This window comes from Anas acuta, chromosome 4 (assembly GCF_963932015.1).
Source record: "Anas acuta chromosome 4, bAnaAcu1.1, whole genome shotgun sequence".
NCBI lineage: Eukaryota > Metazoa > Chordata > Aves > Anseriformes > Anatidae > Anas > Anas acuta.
This window is the reverse complement of record NC_088982.1, coordinates 58,620,447-58,639,533: the sequence shown is the minus strand read 5'-3', so window position 1 is coordinate 58,639,533 and position 19,087 is coordinate 58,620,447. Positions and strand designations below refer to the sequence as shown.

Genomic DNA, 19,087 nt, shown 5'->3' with positions numbered 1-19,087 from the left:
AGAAATTTTTTAGACATTATCTTGAGAGGCGTAAAATTTTCAGAGTTAATCTCTAGATAATGAGGGAAAGCATGTATGTGTTCTTAGTGGAAATGCTTACAATGCAAAGAAACCAGGGTGACTTTCCCACTCTATTTAATTTTTCTTGATCTGCTCTCTGCCTGCTGTTCCATTAAACTGTTAGTATGCTTACAATTGTTACACAGTAGGACCCTGATGGAATAACTTTCAGATCATTTAAACACATTAGTCTACAACCTAAGGCACGCATATTTTATATCAATCTTTTTTTCTAGAACCTCTGTGAATCTGTACTTCGGAACAGGAGGCATGCATTTCTTCTAAAAGTTTTGTTAATGAGCTATGAAATGGGATTCTTACTCTGTTGTGCTCTGAAAAACTTGGATCAATAACCTAATTTGTTCAATCTAATAATTATTTGTTCTGTGCATAATAGATCCTATCAAACTGTTTTTAATAAGCATAGATTTTTGTAGCTATTTTTGTTCCATAGCATGAAATAGAGATACGAACTCAAACCTCAGAAAAGAAATAAGTAAAAATTGCTCAAAATATTTTTAAATATTTCAAGAGTACAATTAAAGAAAGTTATCGTTTTATGGTTTCCAATACACTTCCCTGTTGCCATGCTATCAGACAGTTTATTAAATTTGTGCTACCACTTTTTAAAGGTGTAAAATCTACTTCTGTTTTTTTGTTGTTTTTTTTTTTAAAGTATTATTCATTGTACTGGTATGTATATTGTCTTGAAAATAACTTTTTTCTTACTGTAACTGTTCACATTTAAACATTATTTTTATTTTATAGGTCTGTTATCTTTTGGAGTAAAAGAATCTGCATGGGTGAATAAAATTTTCACTGCTATTAACATCCTGGTCCTACTCTTCGTTATGATTTCTGGTTTTGTGAAAGGAGATGCTGACAACTGGAAAATAAGTGAAGAATATCTCATAAACCTTACTGCAATCACAGAGTAATTACTTTTTAGAATCAATTTACTTGCTCATATTCCAAGCAATTTTGTTATGCTTCCTTTTGTGCTATTGCAGGTGTTAACAGACAGCTCTGTTGATGGGAGTGATAAGCGCTTTATGCCCTTAAAAATATTTTTGTTTTCATGATTGTAGTTTCCTAAAAAGTTTTCTAAAGTCTTATTTTGACACTCTTGTCTGTGGCTATTTGAGAAGTTACTGGCTTCTTGTCTTTAAGCCATGTATTAGCTGCAGAATGTATGACAACAACAGATTTCTACGTCATTACTATTTTAATACTCTTACCAACAAACGGTAAAGGGAGTAAGGTGACAGTTACATGATGCAGCTATTATTCCACTTACTGTTATTTTTGCCATGCAATTTTTGACATGCAGATGTCTTCTTGTACAGTTTTGTAAAGCAGAACTCTGTCTTGATGAGAGCATTTTTACGTGTTTTTCCAAAGTTGCAGGGGAGGAGGATGTATTTGTTTGTCCTACCAATAATAAAAAAGTTATTTTTCTGCTGTATTTTTGTTCTTCATAGGAATTTTTCACCCTATGAGAATGTGACCAGTATATATGGGAGTGGAGGCTTTATGCCGTATGGTTTCACAGGAACATTGGCTGGTGCTGCAACCTGTTTTTATGCTTTTGTAGGATTTGACTGCATTGCAACAACTGGTATAGTATTTATGTGTCTCTGTGTGTGTGTGTGTATATATATGTATATGTGTGTGTGTGTATATATGTGTGTGTGTGTGTGTGTGTTTGTGTAATATACCTTTGGGGGTTCCAAAACAACATAATCTGCTTACTGTCCTTCCTTTGCTTTGTCCTGAAATTTCTTCAGTCCATGAAGAATGAGTCTGAGTTCGTTCCTGAATATGGCTATCATTCTGTGAGGAAGGAGGAGATTTTTCTTATTTCATTTCAATTCTAAATAAATTAATTGTTGCTTTCTAAGTCTGGGAAGTGCTTAGTATGTGTTTTTTTTCTGCCCAAATCATGTTAATCACCTGCTGATTGTCTGAGATAAGATCTCCTAAAGGCTGGCTCATATATGAATGGTATGGATTGAGTACTTGGAACTTACAAATTATAGGAAACGAACTAGAAATGATGGGGTTTTACTACTGTAAAAATAGAATGTATTTTATATCTAGCAACTATGCCTCTTTTTTAATGCTATTTCTGGCAACAAAATATTGAGTTATATACTATGTCAATGAGCTTAATTTGTGCAGATTTTTAAAAAATATATTACAAATATTGTTCTGAGTGTTTAGACTTACAAAAGTACTAATTTGTGTTCATTGCTGTATTTTAAAGCTGAATGTAATAGTGAGATTTTTTGGTATTTTTTTCTTTTTCTTTTTTTCAGGAGAAGAGGTCAAGAATCCTCAAAAAGCCATACCCATAGGAATTGTGGTGTCCTTGCTTGTCTGCTTCATGGCCTATTTTGGGGTTTCAGCTGCACTGACTCTTATGATGCCATACTATATACTAGACGAGAAAAGTCCTCTGCCAGTAGCATTTGCATATGTTGGATGGGGTCCTGCAAAATATGTTGTAGCAGTGGGATCCCTCTGTGCTTTGTCCACAAGGTAAAGACTTTGATATGCTAATTTTCTCTGGAAAAGCTGATGGGTAATATAAGACATTTAAATATACATTCATGTGTTCATTTTGAAGGCTCACTATGGATAAAGGATTGTCCATAAGTGTTATACACACATTTTAGACTTAAGCAGGTCTTGATAACATTATGTGTGTTAATTTATGTTCCCTTTTTAAACTGTACTGTTGTCGGACTCTACCTCCTTGACTTTTTACCCAAAAGTTCTTTATTACAATAAGTATTTTCAGACATAAGACCTGCAAATTTTCTCTATTAACTGTTGAAATAAACCTCACACATCTTGTCCTTTCTTGCTGTCCAAATATTCAGCACCTTTATGGGCTCTGTGTACTTGCAGGCAAAATTTAATAGTCAGTTAACTAGTTACCCTTCTCACCTTCATTGCCTGTCTGTTTTTCTCCAGTCTGTCTTCTGACATCATCCCTTCCCGTGATTTTCCTGTGGGTATTTGAAATGTAGATTATAGCTGAGAAAATAGGATAGTTTATTCCCCCTTGTGAAACTGTGGATTCAGCCTTAACTTATCATCTTATTTTGATTAAAAAGATCAGGGAAAGCATGAGATATATTAGTCTGTCTTCATATAAGTTATACTCCAGTTGTAACGTGGTATCTTTCATAGCATAGAACACTGCTCAGCGCTTAAATTTAGGGATAGTGGAATGCTGATGCCAGTCTTCTACCTGAGCTTCTTAGGTAATGAGTCATTCAAGTGATCTTCAGTGATACAAATACTGGCTGGCTTTCCACAAAGGAAAAAGATACGCCTGCTTAAGCAGGAATATCAACAGTACTCTGAGATAACCCTGGTGAGCATCAGCCTGTTAAAGATGACCACAGTGACTCTGGACAGTGATTTAAAGGAAAGGATTTTGATGTAGAAGGTGACAGAAAGAGGAAATAGTTCCAAAATGACATAAATTATAAAGCTGACTGAACAGTATCATATTTATGCAGTTCATTCTGGGATTATAGCTATATTCTATCTAGCTGTCATATTTCATATTTAGTTGTCAACCCTTCAAACCTTAGTTTGAAGGGTTTTACTGCAATTTTGACCTCTATTGATAAATATCAATAAAAGTGATAAGGTGGAATATGTAACAGTGGAAACTAGATTAAAGAAACCAATACTGGAAAACAAAATAACAGAGATGGTAAAACATTGTTTCAGAAATTTGAACTACTGTCCTCTTTCTAGTGTTTTTTGAAGTATTGTATTTCCTTGTATGGAAAGAGTAATCTTCCAGTGTTTTTGTTGACTGATGTCGATTTAGAACAAATCTAATGAAATTGTATTTCATATCCCTAAATTTAGAGGTATAATTAACAATAAAAACAAAAAAGTTGGGATAATTGTTTTTGGTTCATATGGTTACCTGTTATGTTGTGAACTTGATTCCTCTGGGTAAAGACGTTCATTAATATTTCCGTTATTTATGTGACTTCACTTAAAGAGGGATAGGATAAATAAATTTTACAAAGTCAAAACAGCAAAAATTTAGCTGTTGACTTTAGCAGTATCCTTACTCAAAGAATAAACTGTCATCCTAATTCAGGAAACATTCTTTTTTGGAAAGAGCATTCATACATCAGTTCACGTGCAATGAAACTTATTTTATGTGTGTCTAACCTAAATGCTTGTGTCTCATGAGCATTACCAGAGGTACTTAGCATCTGTGGTACATAAAAGCTGGGCCTTCTGTAAGTGGTATAATTGATTTCCTAAGTAACATGGGCAACCATTCAACTGGTTAAATATTAGTATGCTTGCTGCAGAGGTTATACTGGCTGTGAATTTGCTTTTTGTCCTTTAAATGATTTTGGTTTTCGTAATTACAATTATTTCACTCTGTGAGAAAGAAACCACCTAATTTAAGAAGTCTATCTAAACAGAGCCTTGAGTTATCAACAGGTTAAAAGCTTTCTGTGTGCTGCTAACAATAAATCTAAAATAATTACCTTTACTTCTTCCAAAAAAGAAATTATCTCAATGAAGCTTGGCTTGAGGTGCTTCAATTGAAAGAAATAATGTGCCCAAGTTAACTGTATGATACTTACTTTGAATTACTGTTAATCAGCAGCTTCACATAGAGCATAAAAGATGCTGCTAATGCTTATTGATTTGCTGCTGCTGACTGACAGACATTTTCCAGGAATACTAAAGCTTAATTGCATAGTTAGTGTGACCTGGAACATGTTCCTTGTTCGCTAATGCCCAAGAACTACAGTGATGGCAAGAGTTACTTTGCTAACTTGAATTCTCTCTGATGAAGCAATTCCATTACCTAAATGAAAAACAACAAACAAACAAACCCCCAAAAATCAACTTTACAGGCAAAAAAAAACAAACAAAAAAAACACTTCAATTTGTGTCTGATCTGTAGTATCTTGGGCTATGGGGCTTTCTGGTGTTGTCTTACAATCATAAATTTTGTTTCTGTACATGCCATTAATTAACATTGTTTATCTTTTCCATGATACAACTCTGCATGAACTGCATTTGCCATGTTGCATGTGTTTGCTTTTTATTCAGTCTTCTTGGATCCATTTTCCCAATGCCACGTGTAATCTATGCTATGGCGAAGGATGGGTTGCTTTTCAAATGTCTAGCTCAAATCAATTCCAAAACGAAGACCCCACTAGTTGCTACTCTATCGTCTGGTGCAGTAGCAGGTGAGACTAAGAGTTGATCCTTGTACAGAAAGGTGCACTGCTAAATGCGTTGCATATATGGAAAATGTGCAAAATATATGTGCAATTTTGATTTGCTTGTGACTGAAATGACTAAATATGACTGTCGCCAGGTAAAGTAGGCTACTAGTGAAACTTTTCTCTGCCACAGATTTTGTATTTGTTGGTTAATCTCAAGAGCTGTCATAGCCTAGGTTCAAAATAAACAACAAACCTTAAACAACACCACCGATCGACCAAACAAAAAACAAGAGCAGCAAAACAGAGCCTAAACCTAAACCCATTCACTCTTCCAAGCTTTCTTTTTGTGTAGTTGGGTTTACCAGTAAAGCACTGTGCTTTTAATAACCTGTATTTGAACTATACATTTTTCTGTTCTAGTCTTCTCGGCTCTATGTTCCCTTTGCCCCGAATTCTGTTTGCCATGGCACGCGATGGTTTACTCTTTAGTTTTCTTGCCAAAGTGAGTAAGAGGCAGGCACCAGTTGCTGCCACCTTGACAGCAGGGGTCATCTCTGGTAAGCTCTCAAAGCCCGTGTTTCTTAAAACTGAGATTTAAGCACTCTATGCACGTGCATGGTATTTGATGTTTTTGAAAAAGGGCTGCTTGTTAACTTCCCTTGCATGTAAGGTGGGAATAAAATTACTGAGTAATCAAAAGGTGTAAGAACTTCGAATCATACCAATCATGGTGGTGGTAACATCCTTAATGTCACAGAATTCAAAATGATTTTTTTTTTCTTTTTTTAATATTGGTCTCTTGTACTGTGAATAAGCTTCTTAATCTATGTCACTTAAGCTGATGCTCTCCATACAGGGTTTCCTTGTTCAATGAGCATATATATATATATGTGTGTATATGTGTCACATCTATGACGTGGGAAAACAGCTGTCTAGCTTTTTTATTATGAGATGTGAGAAAAAAATCCTACACTTGCAATGGGATATTTACAGCTTTCGTGTAAAATACATATGTAGATTTTTTCACTTTATTTTGGTACAAGCATGCCAAATTATGGCGGAGGGGTGTGTTTGTGTGTGTGTATGCATATATGTCTGCATGTACACACCCACATATATTTTAGCAAAACAGCATTTTAGGAGCAGGTGCCAACTGTTATATTTTGCAAAAAGAAATTTTTAACATATAGCTCTTTCACTTCTGTCCAACCTTCCTGCAGAAGTACATGTGGTTCTGCCCAATTTTCACTGTGTTATTTCAGGGGGATGTCTAATTATCCCAGAAAACTGGAAGCTCAAGAAGCATTTAACTCAAAGGCAAATAAATGTCCGAAAACTAATTCAAACATAAAAGACATGCCTTAAAACACTTAACAACCCTGGCTATAATTTTTATCAAATAAGAGATTCAAAACTGAGACTAAAACATGAGTTTTAATATTACTTATTACTGACTTTTTCCTTTATAATAATTTGCAAATGCAATTATATGGGATAGAATTAACATCTTTACCTGAAATTACGGTGATGAAGAGAAAGAAAACCATGTTACCCAGTGAGTAAACTGATGGAGGGAGCTATACAGCCCTGACTATAGCTTTGCAATAGCAGTCGCTTGGACTGCTTTTAGACAGTTTGGGGAATTTGGTGTGTGAACAGTTTACCTGCAGACAGCTTTATCTATTGCTGGAGGAGTATTTTTTTTTCTTTTATTTTTAAAAGTATGCATATTTGGTAATTTGTGGTCATAAATAGTTTTGCCAGAATAGTTACAGATGTGTACAACAATTCCTATTATCTGACCTTCCTATTAAATCCTGTCATGGATAGTTGCATAGCTTTAAGAACTGTGCTCCTTTACCCCGTTAGCTTGTTAAATGTTTGGCCTCCATTAAAATTATCAGGTCAAGACTACAGCTGAGTCAGTTGTCACATGCCATAATTGTGACTTACCTTTTCACATACTGTAATCATGATTGTGAAACTCTGCACACAGGGAAACGCGTAGTTGACAGTTCAAGGTTCCTTCAGCGTAAATTTGTCTCCCATGGTTTCTTACAGCTTATTAAGAGGGGTGAAAAAAACAATACTAGGTCTTTTTTTCCTCTTACCCAGAAGCTTGCGGTCTTTTTTCAATGGTTCTAATGTGTAAGAGAAAGTTCTGGGCTACAAAGTAGTGTTTTGAAGCTAGGATTTGAAGTTAAACATAGCTACTGTATGTTAGGTTATAATAGGTTCTGTTCTTTGCTTACCTACGCTTTTTTGAGTGTGCAAGGCAGTGAGATATTCAGAAATTTACCTCATGGATGAGATAGTGATGTCTTATAATAAATGACATCCACCCTCATCAGAGAAGATGGAACAGTCTTCCTTCCTTCACTGAAAGAGGAGACTAGCAGCTGAAATAATATATCTGTAACACAGCAGTCCTGCTTTCTGGAAATCACATCCTGCTGTCTCCTTCAGGATCAGAAAACGGGAATGCGTGTTGCTGTGTATTTTTTCATTTATACACCCATCTACAAAGATATTAACAAACATAAGATAAATATTAATATATAAGTACTTCTGAACATAGAAAAGTTTGTGTGCACATACACATACAGTGTATAAAGGCTACATGTGATGGTTTCTTTTGATGGTGAGGTTATTGGTGATTCAAAAAATTAAATATTTTTGGATTATTTCTGTATCTCAATAATACAAACATTTTAAGATGTTTTTTGACCACATGCATCTCAAATCAACTAATGCTAGCCTTTCGTTTGGTGACAATTAATTTCAATTAATTGTGCTAATTTCTTTATAAATAACTGCCATAATTATTCACAATATCATGGAAATTTCTGCCCCTGATTTCAGTGATCTTAAGAATATTAATTATTGTGATACTTTGCTGTCTATCCTAAAGGCCACTTGAATTTAACTGCTTTTAGTAAGATAATCGTTCAAAAACAAAACCACTTATTTTACTCTAGACAACTCCTTCAAGTGTCTCTTAAAGAGCATTTTCTGAGACCATCAGTTTCAGCTGACATACTGGGTTGTATCATTGTTCCCCTGCTTTGCTGTGGGAGCTGGCCTCTCGACTTTGATGAGATTCTGTTGCAGCATCAGAACCTTATTCTATAAAATTGCATTTTAATGTGTCACCATTCAGCAAGGCATGTATGCAAGTACTTACGTCCACATATATCCAATACAAATTGCTTGAGTATGCAGCATGACTGTATGGCCCATCGATGTGATATCCATATGAAGTTTCCCAACAGAAACTAGGTTCAGGAATATTGGCTGTGACTTAAAAATATGCCACGATTGCACTTATATTGCTGTCAGTAAAATAATTTAAATTTACGCTGCTGACAGAGGTTAAAATCTTGACTCAGTAGATCAGCCTCACACAAATTTTGCATTTTATTTTCTTTTTTAGCTGTAATGGCGTTTCTGTTTGACCTAAAGGCTTTAGTGGATATGATGTCTATTGGCACACTTCTTGCATATTCACTTGTGGCAACCTGTGTCCTCATTCTTAGGTGAGTCAAAAATACCATTTCTACTTTTACTGTGTTTTTGTTTGTGTTGTTCACTACCTAAACAGAGGTGACATTTATAATATACGTTTTTTGCTGGATAGCTACATATTTGAGAGCTATTTGTTTGTGTATAAATGACTACTAAGAAGTTGAGATCCATCAGAGAAAACAGATTTATTGTCATATCAGTATAGTAGCTACTCAAATCAAAGCTTAATGTGAAATCCAGACACCTTTCATTTTCCAGGAGATGCGTTGATCCCAGCATCAGTCCCAAAGGCACCAATGAATATTTCGAATAAAATTTACGCTGTGCATCAGGCCTATCACATTGTGGGGGCTATACATGACAGATCAGGTAGTTGACAGGAAGACCAAGTTAAAATAATTGCTTTGTATTGCCCTAGTCAGAATTCGGTAGAGAAACAACAGACAAGTATTTCAAGTTGTGGTAGCCCTAGGGGAGAGTATAAATACTCACTCTCAATGAGTGAGATTATAAATAATTGTGAGTTAAACTCTCTTATCTGTTCTCTTTGTAAAACAATTGAATAATATTGATATACTTATAGCTGCAGGCAATCTCTTTATTTAGTTTGTTATTTTTAAATTAATAAGTCAGTGTTTGTTACTTACCATATGAGGCTAAAATGGTAACTTTGAAAACTATACAGCTTAAATTCAGCTCAGATTCAATGTTGCAATAGTTTACTCTTTAGAGAAAACTATTTTATTTCATACAGACTTATTTAAAGAATGTATTTTTTAAAATGTACTTACATTCTAACAAAGGAGATGTAAAATTTGAGTTCATGCCAGTTAGTAAGCCCCATATTGGAAGCAAGGCAGAACAAACTTGCCACTGTAGAAAGAAGTTTCTCTCCCCTTTCCCTGCTATTGACCACCAAATCCCTCTTTTTGTATAATAATGGCAATTTATTTGACCCATTGGTGCATTCATATAGCTTAAAAAACTGCCAACAAACAAACAAAGTCAGGAAAAAAAGTGAATTACTATTATTTCTTTATATATATATTAGTGACTAATAATATGCTGTTGCAGTACAGTTATAAATTGGGAAATTCTGAATCTCTATTGCAAAGCATTTAGTACTTAGATGCATTCCTAGAGGCATATTCCTTCAATTCCCAAAGTATACTTAGTACTTTATTATCCTGTTTGTTTTTGCACAGGTACCAACCCAGTTTAACCTATGAGCAACCCAAATATTCTCCAGAAAAAGCAGCTTTGGCTGCATCAGAAAGGGAATCTGCAGTAAGTGAATCGCAGATAAATATGATACAAGAGAATCACTTCAGTCTTCAGACCCTGATTAATCCATCCAGTTTACCTACAGAACAGACTGCAACTACTGTTAACTTTTTAGTGGGTCTGTTAGGTAAGTTTTCAGCTGTTCAAGCTCATAATACATTAATGTAAATAGCAGAATTCTATCACAGACAAAATCAAAAATCCAGTAATAACATAACTACTTTCAGTCATCATTGATGCATCATTCTGGAGAACGCTTTTTTTTTTTTTGTTTCTTGATTGATTTAATCTGTAATCTAGCGTGTTTTCCATTACTTAATCATTTTCATAACATTTCATACTGAAGTTCTGCTGTCTTTCTTCTTAAAAGTCACTTTCTCTTCAACGCAGAGATTTAGTGATCTCTCTCCTATTTCCATCATTTTGTTTTTCACACAGCTTTCTTGGTTTGTGGCTTGAGTGTTCTCACTACATATGGGACTCATTTCATTGCTAACTTGGAGCCCTGGAGTATTGGCCTTCTTGCTGCGTTGGTGGTGTCCTTCATACTTACCCTTCTCCTCATCCAAAGGCAGCCTCAGAACCAGCAGAAAGTGGCCTTTATGGTGAATAACATAATAGCTCTAATGAGAGGTTTGGGTGTATTCTAAGAACTGGGAGAGGGGCAGAGGGAGACAGAGATGGTCTTTTTCAGGCAGTCTTTCATTACTGCACTGCTACTACTGTGTGTGTTTGTTTTTGGTGAACGTAAGGGTAGTGGATGCTCACAGCTGAATCATCAGCATGTGTAGGTCCAGTCCAGGTCTTCTCAGATCGAGAGAAAGTGTTTTGCTGCCCTCAGATTGAATGTGTGACATGCGTAGGAGCATGGCTGCACAAAATGGGTATAACTATTGGGTTGCTGTTAAAAGTAGTGGGTCTGACAACACAGATCTTCTAGCTATTCTTTCAGACACTTCCCCAAAATGTTGAGACCCAAGAAATTCTGATCCCCAATTTAAACACTTAGATGCTGCGAAAGGATTCAGAAAATGATCAGGGTACAGACAGCTTGTCTGTGTTGTGTGCAGCAATTTGGACCACAGCACAATTCATACCTCCCAGAGTATAAACCTTTCATTATGACCTTTCACTTATTTTCCAAGAGCTACAAACTATAGAATAGTTTGTAATAGACTATTTAATGGAAATAATGAAATACAGTGATGAAAGTGAAGGAGTCTGATAGAACAGCTGGGTGGTGGTGGTGGTGTGCAATTTGGAAAGAAGGGAGATATATATCTCCCTTCTTTTAATATATATAACGCTATCCCTTCTTTATATATATATATATATATATATATATATAAAGATAGAAATAATACTTTTCAGCTGTACATCAAGAGGAATTCATTGGTATATGTTCAGCACAAGCTGGAAAACTTTTCCTCACAGCCTTAGAGAGCATATTTTAAATATAACTTGCTTTAAAAGTCTAAGATATATAGAAACTGGTGGTTAAACACAGCAAAAAAAAAAAATTCACTATACTTCATTAAGAAAATTTTCCTATTTTTTAGCGAGAAAATGTGTCACCTCTAGTTCATGTTGCATAACTGAAGTATGGCATTAATAGTGCAAGCATGCAAGAAATAGTATTTAATTTTACAAATATTTTAACTATTTCCCTTTAGGTTCCACTATTACCATTTTTACCATCATTCAGTATCCTGGTAAATATTTACCTGATGGTACAATTAAGCAGAGACACTTGGATCAGATTCAGCTTCTGGATGGCGCTTGGTAGGTACTTGTGCACATTTCAATCACCTCCTTTGTTAGGACTGATGAATCCTGTCTCAGATAATTTGATCCTCTTCCATTAAATATTGGAACAAAAGTCTGTGTTTAATAAAAGTTAGCTGATATTTCTAGTAATAAAAACAAATCATGCCCTATAAGGTGTATGTATACACAGCCAATACTGTAAGTATGGTTTTGAGGTAATAGGAAGAATCAAAGATTCAGGACTAATTCCAGTAAGCCACTAAACTTTTATTTCTAATAAGCATAGCTAAAATTGTGCAGAGACCTGTTTGTAACAGTTTTCTTCCTGCTACATCAGTCATTCTCATTCAAGATATGGAAAATTGCATTGATTTTATTTAGTCGTAAATCAGAGATGGTAGTTTCCGTGGCCTATTAGAGCAACCAGTTAAAGCAAAAATGATGTACTGGAATTTAGCGCCTGCACTTTCCGTACTAAGAAAGAAGACCTGAAGCATGAACTGTAATTCTGATACCTGAAGAGGAAACTGGCTTTGAAAATCATGCTCAGCCAGAGGGTAATAAATAACTACTTTTTAATGCACTGCTTACATGAAAGCCCTATTAACTTTTATTTTTATTTTTTTTATTTTGAAGGCTTCTTCATTTATTTTGCTTATGGCATTAGGCACAGTATTGAAGGTCATCGCAGTGATGGAGATGAAGATTCTTGCTCAGAAAATAGTGGGTTGCAAGAAAAGAACCCTGTGGAAGAAGTGGATGAACCTGAAAATACAAATGAAAGTGATCAGTTTCTTGCACATGAGAGGACAAGTGAATGTTAATCTATGCAAATATACAAGTCTTTTAAGCCTTTAATTGACATTTTACTTGCGAACTGAAATTTCAAAAGCTTTCTACCAACATTGTGCTTCTTGAAAGTGTTTACTACAAGGCCTGGCTGATACTTTGGACAAGCTGCTAAACCATCTTCATCATTTCAGAACTGACAGCATGGAGATTGATATTAAAATTAAAAAAAAAAAAAAAAAAAAGTACCCTTTGGCAAACAAAAATATGGATGGATTGTTTGAGCCTCCATTATGAACACCCATGATCACTGGCAATCACAGAATATGAAGGACTTTAGAACTGCCTGCAAGAAGTTCTGAATATTTTACACTGCATTGTGAAGTGCCTTTTATATGTCCTCCTTATCTCTGTTACATGTTCTGGTCACAATCGAATAGTATCTCAAATAACAAAGCAGCTAACTCACTGACTACTGAAATACCAAGTGCTATCTTTTCTCTGCAGAAGTAACTCTCATGGGAGATAAATTGAAGATAAGCCTGGAAAATATTTGGAAAACAAATGGTAAATGTACAGATCTGGTATTTGGCAAAAAACAGAGGATCACATTTATATAAGAATAGTAGAGAAATAATTGCTTAGCCTTACTAATTAGTAGGCATGGTGAACTCAAACAGAGAAAATTCTTTAAAGGCTTCTGGTCCTTCTAAATGCTATTCAAGATTTCTACTTCTAGGTTACATGAGTTCTTTTCACTTCAGAGATACTGTGTATATAAAATACTTCCAAGAGGAGTTATGTTGTTTTCTGCAAAACCATCTGGGAAATAATCTTTTGGTCACAATATTGACATTTGTGTATGATTTAGCAAGTATTCTACTGTTGTTTTCAGAAGGGATGAGATTTTATCCCTGTCTATGTAATTGCATACTTTCATTCAGCACTACTCATTTATTCCCCCTATACTTCCTTGTCCTTTATCGTGTGACAGAGTTGATACTTCTGAGATTTGTTGTTACACATTGCTTCTCTGCAGAAAAATTTATGTACAAAATCCTTGACTTCTTTCAGATCCAAGGGGAGGTGAAAAAAAACTGAAGCCCAGGCTTTGGAAAGAATCCTCTTCAAAGCAATATTTCGGTTCTTAACTAAGCCATAAACATATGTTAGCACATCAGGTTTTTGTGAGCCAAGCCTATATCCACAAATCCATTCATGTGGGTAGGATGTCCAAATGCAGATTTGTGGAAAGAACCGAATTGTTACAGCAGTGCTGGGTTAAACTAAAGCTAGTGAAAATGAACTGTGTTCTTTCAGCATAAAAGTCATTCTACCTACCAAAGGCACCCAAACATTTTAATGCTATTTTTCAGCAGATAGTAGGATTTCATGATGTGGAGTTATTTTGCTAGAAGGCATTTATAGAAATAACTTCCTTAAAGTCAGAAAGAATTGTGTTGAACTTCATCATGGAGTATTGCAATCTGAAGCGTAATATTGCCAGTAATAATCATTGGTATTAATCTCTGTTGTTATGTATAAAATCCTATATCCTGTGAGAGTGATGTTGGTTGACACTGAAAAGCACCTTACTTTTTATAGTAGCTGGAATTTTACCAAAAAAAGAAAAAAAGAAAAAAAAGAAAAAAAAAGAAAAAAAAAAAGAAAGAAAAAAAAAAACTAGTCAAGCTGCTTCTGTCTGTCTCCCTCCCTCCTGTCTTCTTCACAGCAGTAGATTTGGGCTTTTTAATCTAAAAATGAGTTCTGTTGTAAGAGAGTAACATGCCTAAATGTAGGAGGACAGAAAGAGCTTCTTGATAGAGAACTCTGAAATGTGCTGATAGCCCTTATTGGAATCCCATAGGTTTGTAGATTTCAGCTTGATGCCTTTCTGAATCCCAGTTTGAACTGGGAGGAGAGCATTTTGCAGCACTGGTAGCATGGAAGGGAGATGTTGCTGTTGCACTACTGGCCTCTGCTGGCTACTGAGCACTAGGAGTAGCAATCTGAAAAGATCTTCACCTCTGCTTGTCGTCTGGGGCATATTCCTGGATTTAGAGTAATCTAGGGAAGAAAAAAAAATAAATTGCTAGAATACCAAAGCAGAGCACTTGTAGGTGCCTGTGTTTCTCTTTGGAGTTATAGGATAAGAAGCATACAACAGGAAAAACACCTGCCTCTTAACTGAGGATCTAGCATGGGCGTCCTGTAACTGCTGTTGTCCTAAGGACTGTTCCACAGATCAGTGGTCCTTAAAAATGGATGGGACGCAGAGGATAAGACACTCTAGGGTAGGTGGCAATGCAGTCCAATTTTTTAATGCATCATAATCCATCCAGAATTGATCTTAAGTTATAGCCACTTCTTTCCATATTTCATCATTGTTTTACAAGATTAAAGAAACACTAAAATGCCATATTAGCCTAATAGAAGCAGATGATAGTCTAAGTAAATGTTTGATTGATAGGAATGGATAGTAATTGTTAGCAATAGTAATCCTGAAACTATTGCTAAGTTTTGGTACCTATTCAGTGAATGAAAGAGCTTTTTATGTCAGTTGGATCTTCTATTTTAATTGTGCTTCTCGAGGGAGGCCCATTTTTATGAAAAAAAAAAAAAAAGACAAAAGAACTGTATGTTCTTGAATAAAACATTAGAAATTTAAGACTTTCTAGGCTCTATTGAAAGGAATATAATAAGGTAATCCTTATAGATGTCAAAACAGAAGCTTTATTTAAAAGTACCACAAATATTTGAAGTAGACAGGGATGCTTTTCCTGATTTGTAACTATTCCATCAAGAGCACGGTTTCTACAGCAGTTATTCTTCGGAGGACATCTTCACCTCTTAAATTCTCAGCTGCAAAAACGCCATGCCATTGGAGCAAGTCAGCATTGCTCAGTCAAAGCTTCTGCACGATGCCTTTACAAGCCTAGAGTGAAGTGCAGCTCATTTAAACTTCCTCGCACGTCTCGGTGTGGGGGAAGCAGAGACATTTTCCTATGGATGCTGATGCCACAGAGCAGGCGAAGCAGGTTCCCAAGGTGCAAACCGCTGCTGTTCTGTGATGTGCAAGGAAGACCCCATTCCCTCCCAGAGCCATCATATAGAATGTATGAGTGTGCACGCCTGTCTGTATGTTTGCATCTGTCTGACATTAGCCCATAGTAATTCTGATGTACTGATTACAATAATTTCTGTACTGCACTGGAATTTTCTTTTGAAGGGAGACTGTCCACGTAATAACCTTATGACTAAAGCAAGTGCTAGCCAAGACTTCTGGAGGTAGGTTAGAGAAATGTATTTCCAACTTATGTGTATTTTGTATATAGACAGTTTCCCCTTTCATTTGTAGGAGTATTTTTCCCTCCTTGTTATAGAAATTAACTCTATGAAAATGAAAGAATGTGACTGTACAGTTGTTGCTGAGGGGGATTGGGAGCAGCTGCAGCACAGGAACCAAGTTAACTAATGAGATAACAGTTAACTAATTAGATAGAAAAGCAAATTAGGGGAAAGTCATTGGGTGTTCTCAGTTGCTTCAACTGTGCAAAGCTTATTTATGTGTGTGTATAGTTAATGTTGTTATTGCTTAGTGGCTAAGTAAGAACGCTACAGGCCAGAAATAAGGTATTTATGCTAATTTTGATATGCATTTGTATATGCAATCTTGAAATTCCAGATGCTGTTCTGGGACTTTGCAGGAGCAGGCCCTGTGAGGGACAGCCATGTTAGCTTGTTCTTACACAGGAGGTATGCGTGAAACAAATCCTGATTTTGTTCTCATGTTTGCTGCACGTGTCTGTATTTGCCAAGACAGCAGCTGAAAGCACATGTCCAGTGGAATTACATTGTTATTTTTTACATAGTTGTTGATACTGTAAGTTGTTCTGTGCAAATAATAATGGTACGTATTAATATATATCTATTTTTGGAGGTAGCCTATTGTTTTTTTCTTTCCTTGTGGAAAAAAAAATCTCCTCCAAAAACTGTATTTACATTGGTACATTCTCAATGTGCCTTTAGATATAGGAATTATTTTTATCTAGTTGGATTTAGGAAAGTAAGTTAAATCATATTTAAGGGAGAACAAATAAATCTCTTTGTTCTCCCTCAGGGAAGCGTAAAGAGTTATAAAGCATTTCTGTATAATTCATGTTAACTGAAGTGATCTTTGTGTGGTATTCCAAATTCTAGTCCTAATGCTGCAACAGGAAATTTTATGAGGTATCTTAGATTCCATTGTCTGTTACCCTGGATAAAACTATTCTATTAATAAAAAAGCGCGCTTTTTCCTGCACAACAAATGCAAGGCAGATTCCTGGAACCTGTCATATTGTTGTCACCATGTGTTAAGGGCATTTATATTGCCTGCTCTAGAGAATTATCAGAAATAAAGAGAAATAGTAGTGATATTGGGTAACTTTTAGATGTATACTTAGGAACTTAATTATGCCATGCAGAAACTTCAAATGATACAATGAATTTAGAAGCAAAACATGGTAAAGCTTAAATACATATTCTATATTTTATTAGATGATGAATGTAAAAGTCTAGCCACTTTTTCCCTAAAGTTTATGTGTTGATATATATATTTTCAGAAATAAAACGCATACTGTTTTCATGGAGGTTTTTAATAAAGTGCAGGATCAGACACACTGCAAGCATCCTGAGATACTGACAGCTAAAAAACCCAGGTGAAAGCTGTGACAGTGTGGGAAATGTGCATGGGACTGTGCAATTTCAGTCATGTCTGTTGCCTTTGACATTGAGGTGCATTTTGTACAGTAGGAATTCAATTCACAGGATGTCAGTCATGTGTTACTTGATAACATAAGAAAGAAAGTAAAAGCACCTTTTATTCTAAGGCCCTAATTCTTCCCAGACCTGCCAGGAAGATTACAAATTGTAGTATGCTCATTGAAAGCACTGGGGTTACTCAGTGTTAAGTAAATACGTATCTTACAGAAACAGCAGGTGGTCTTTCACATAGTTTAGGATCTTTGTATTTGGTTTTAATTTTCTGTACCTTTAATATTTCTTCCTGGTACATACTTTGAGGACCTCTTCATTTTTTATAGTTGGACCGTTTGAAAGCTAAATATAATGCCTTTACCATGTCCTGATCTGTTTTCCATTTGATTTTACAAATCAAACCCTTTAACGTTAGCTAAGTTGAAGGATAGACATGCATTACGAAGATCTATGTGTATATATAATTGTTTATTTTTGTTGTCAGTTGGACAAATTCTGTTGTCTTTGTATGTTTTCACTGAGCCTTGTGTGAGGCAAACTCCACCTTCACCAATAGTTTAGTTGCAGTCAGGACAAAGGATAACACGATTCAAATGTTTAGGAGGGCTTTTTTTTTTTTCTTTTGTATTAACAGAAAGCAAAGCGTGAAATATGTTACATATCTTTAAGAACAGTTATGTGTGTATCATTTTAAAAACAGTAATGTTTATATCCATTTTAACTTTTCTGGTTCATATGTACATTGTAGTGATAATTTCTGTATTATGTGCTGCTGAGCATTTAAAGTATAGATAGAATGATTATCATGCCATGTAAACTACAAATTTATATTTCTTTGAAGTGCTCTAGCCAAAATGAAAAGTCTTGAATTTTTATGAATGTAAAAATGCATATATTTAAAAATATGGTGCTTGTTTTTTTTTTTTTCCCACTTTTTCAACAGCATTAGAATCAGCAATATTTCTCGTTACATTAGTTCTAAATTCTAATGGAAATTATGTTGCTCTTCATTTACTGTAAAATGTGCTTCATGGGATAACAATTGTGCATTTGTCCTGTATTTTTTAAATAAAGCTGAATATCACTTGTACGTACGTCATACAACACCTCTAACTTCAATCACCACTGTAGTTGTAGTAAATACTAAAGTAATACAGTGACTTAATAATCACTAGTGTGTCATCATGTCATGACATTATACTAACCATAACTCACTTGTAATAAATAGCGTCATAGTTCCTATACTTTTTGTAGAGGAGAAAAAAAAAAAACTGTTTTATGTTTAAATCCTTTATTTTTTCCAGTGGTCTGGGGATGGGCAGAGTAGAAGTGTGTGTTTCATACTTGCGTCTAAGCACTCAAGAACTCATCAAAACACAGCATAACACCCTCTGATTTGGGCGTTTCGACTTATGGTGCCAAACCAGAGCTGATGTTAGGCTTGACTTCCAGAGGGAGCGAGTAGTCCTCAGCATTCACCTTGCTCAATCCTGAAGCACCCTGCAGTGACCCCGCACGTAGAAGCCTCTATAGGCTGATGGCAACCACCAGTGCACAGCCGCATCTGGCAAAAGGGTCACTGATGAGCTAATCAAGATAATTAGCTTCCACACGTGCAGAGCAGATCATTACGTGCAGCAGCACTGAAAGCAGAGCCAGCCCTCGACCAGAGG

At 35.5% G+C, this 19,087-nt stretch overlaps 1 protein-coding gene across 6 annotated transcripts in view; it reads left to right on the top strand.

The window, feature by feature from the left end:
• SLC7A2 (solute carrier family 7 member 2) overlaps window positions 1-18,504 on the top strand; it is a 51,434-nt gene extending 32,930 nt beyond the window's left edge. For 5 of the 6 annotated variants that reach the window (XM_068681486.1, XM_068681484.1, XM_068681483.1 and 2 more), the window contains 9 exons: window positions 829-994; window positions 1,542-1,678; window positions 2,379-2,601; window positions 5,173-5,312; window positions 8,725-8,827; window positions 10,022-10,227; window positions 10,539-10,705; window positions 11,774-11,882; window positions 12,504-18,504. In XM_068681486.1, the coding sequence (XP_068537587.1) occupies window positions 829-994; window positions 1,542-1,678; window positions 2,379-2,601; window positions 5,173-5,312; window positions 8,725-8,827; window positions 10,022-10,227; window positions 10,539-10,705; window positions 11,774-11,882; window positions 12,504-12,691 (1,439 nt within the window). In that variant the 3' untranslated portion in view covers window positions 12,692-18,504. Of the gene's footprint in view, window positions 1-828; window positions 995-1,541; window positions 1,679-2,378; window positions 2,602-5,172; window positions 5,313-5,711; window positions 5,849-8,724; window positions 8,828-10,021; window positions 10,228-10,538; window positions 10,706-11,773; window positions 11,883-12,503 lie in introns of all 6 variants that reach the window. The other variant, XM_068681482.1, reaches the window with a different exon arrangement.
• The last annotated feature ends 583 nt before the right edge of the window (window positions 18,505-19,087 follow it).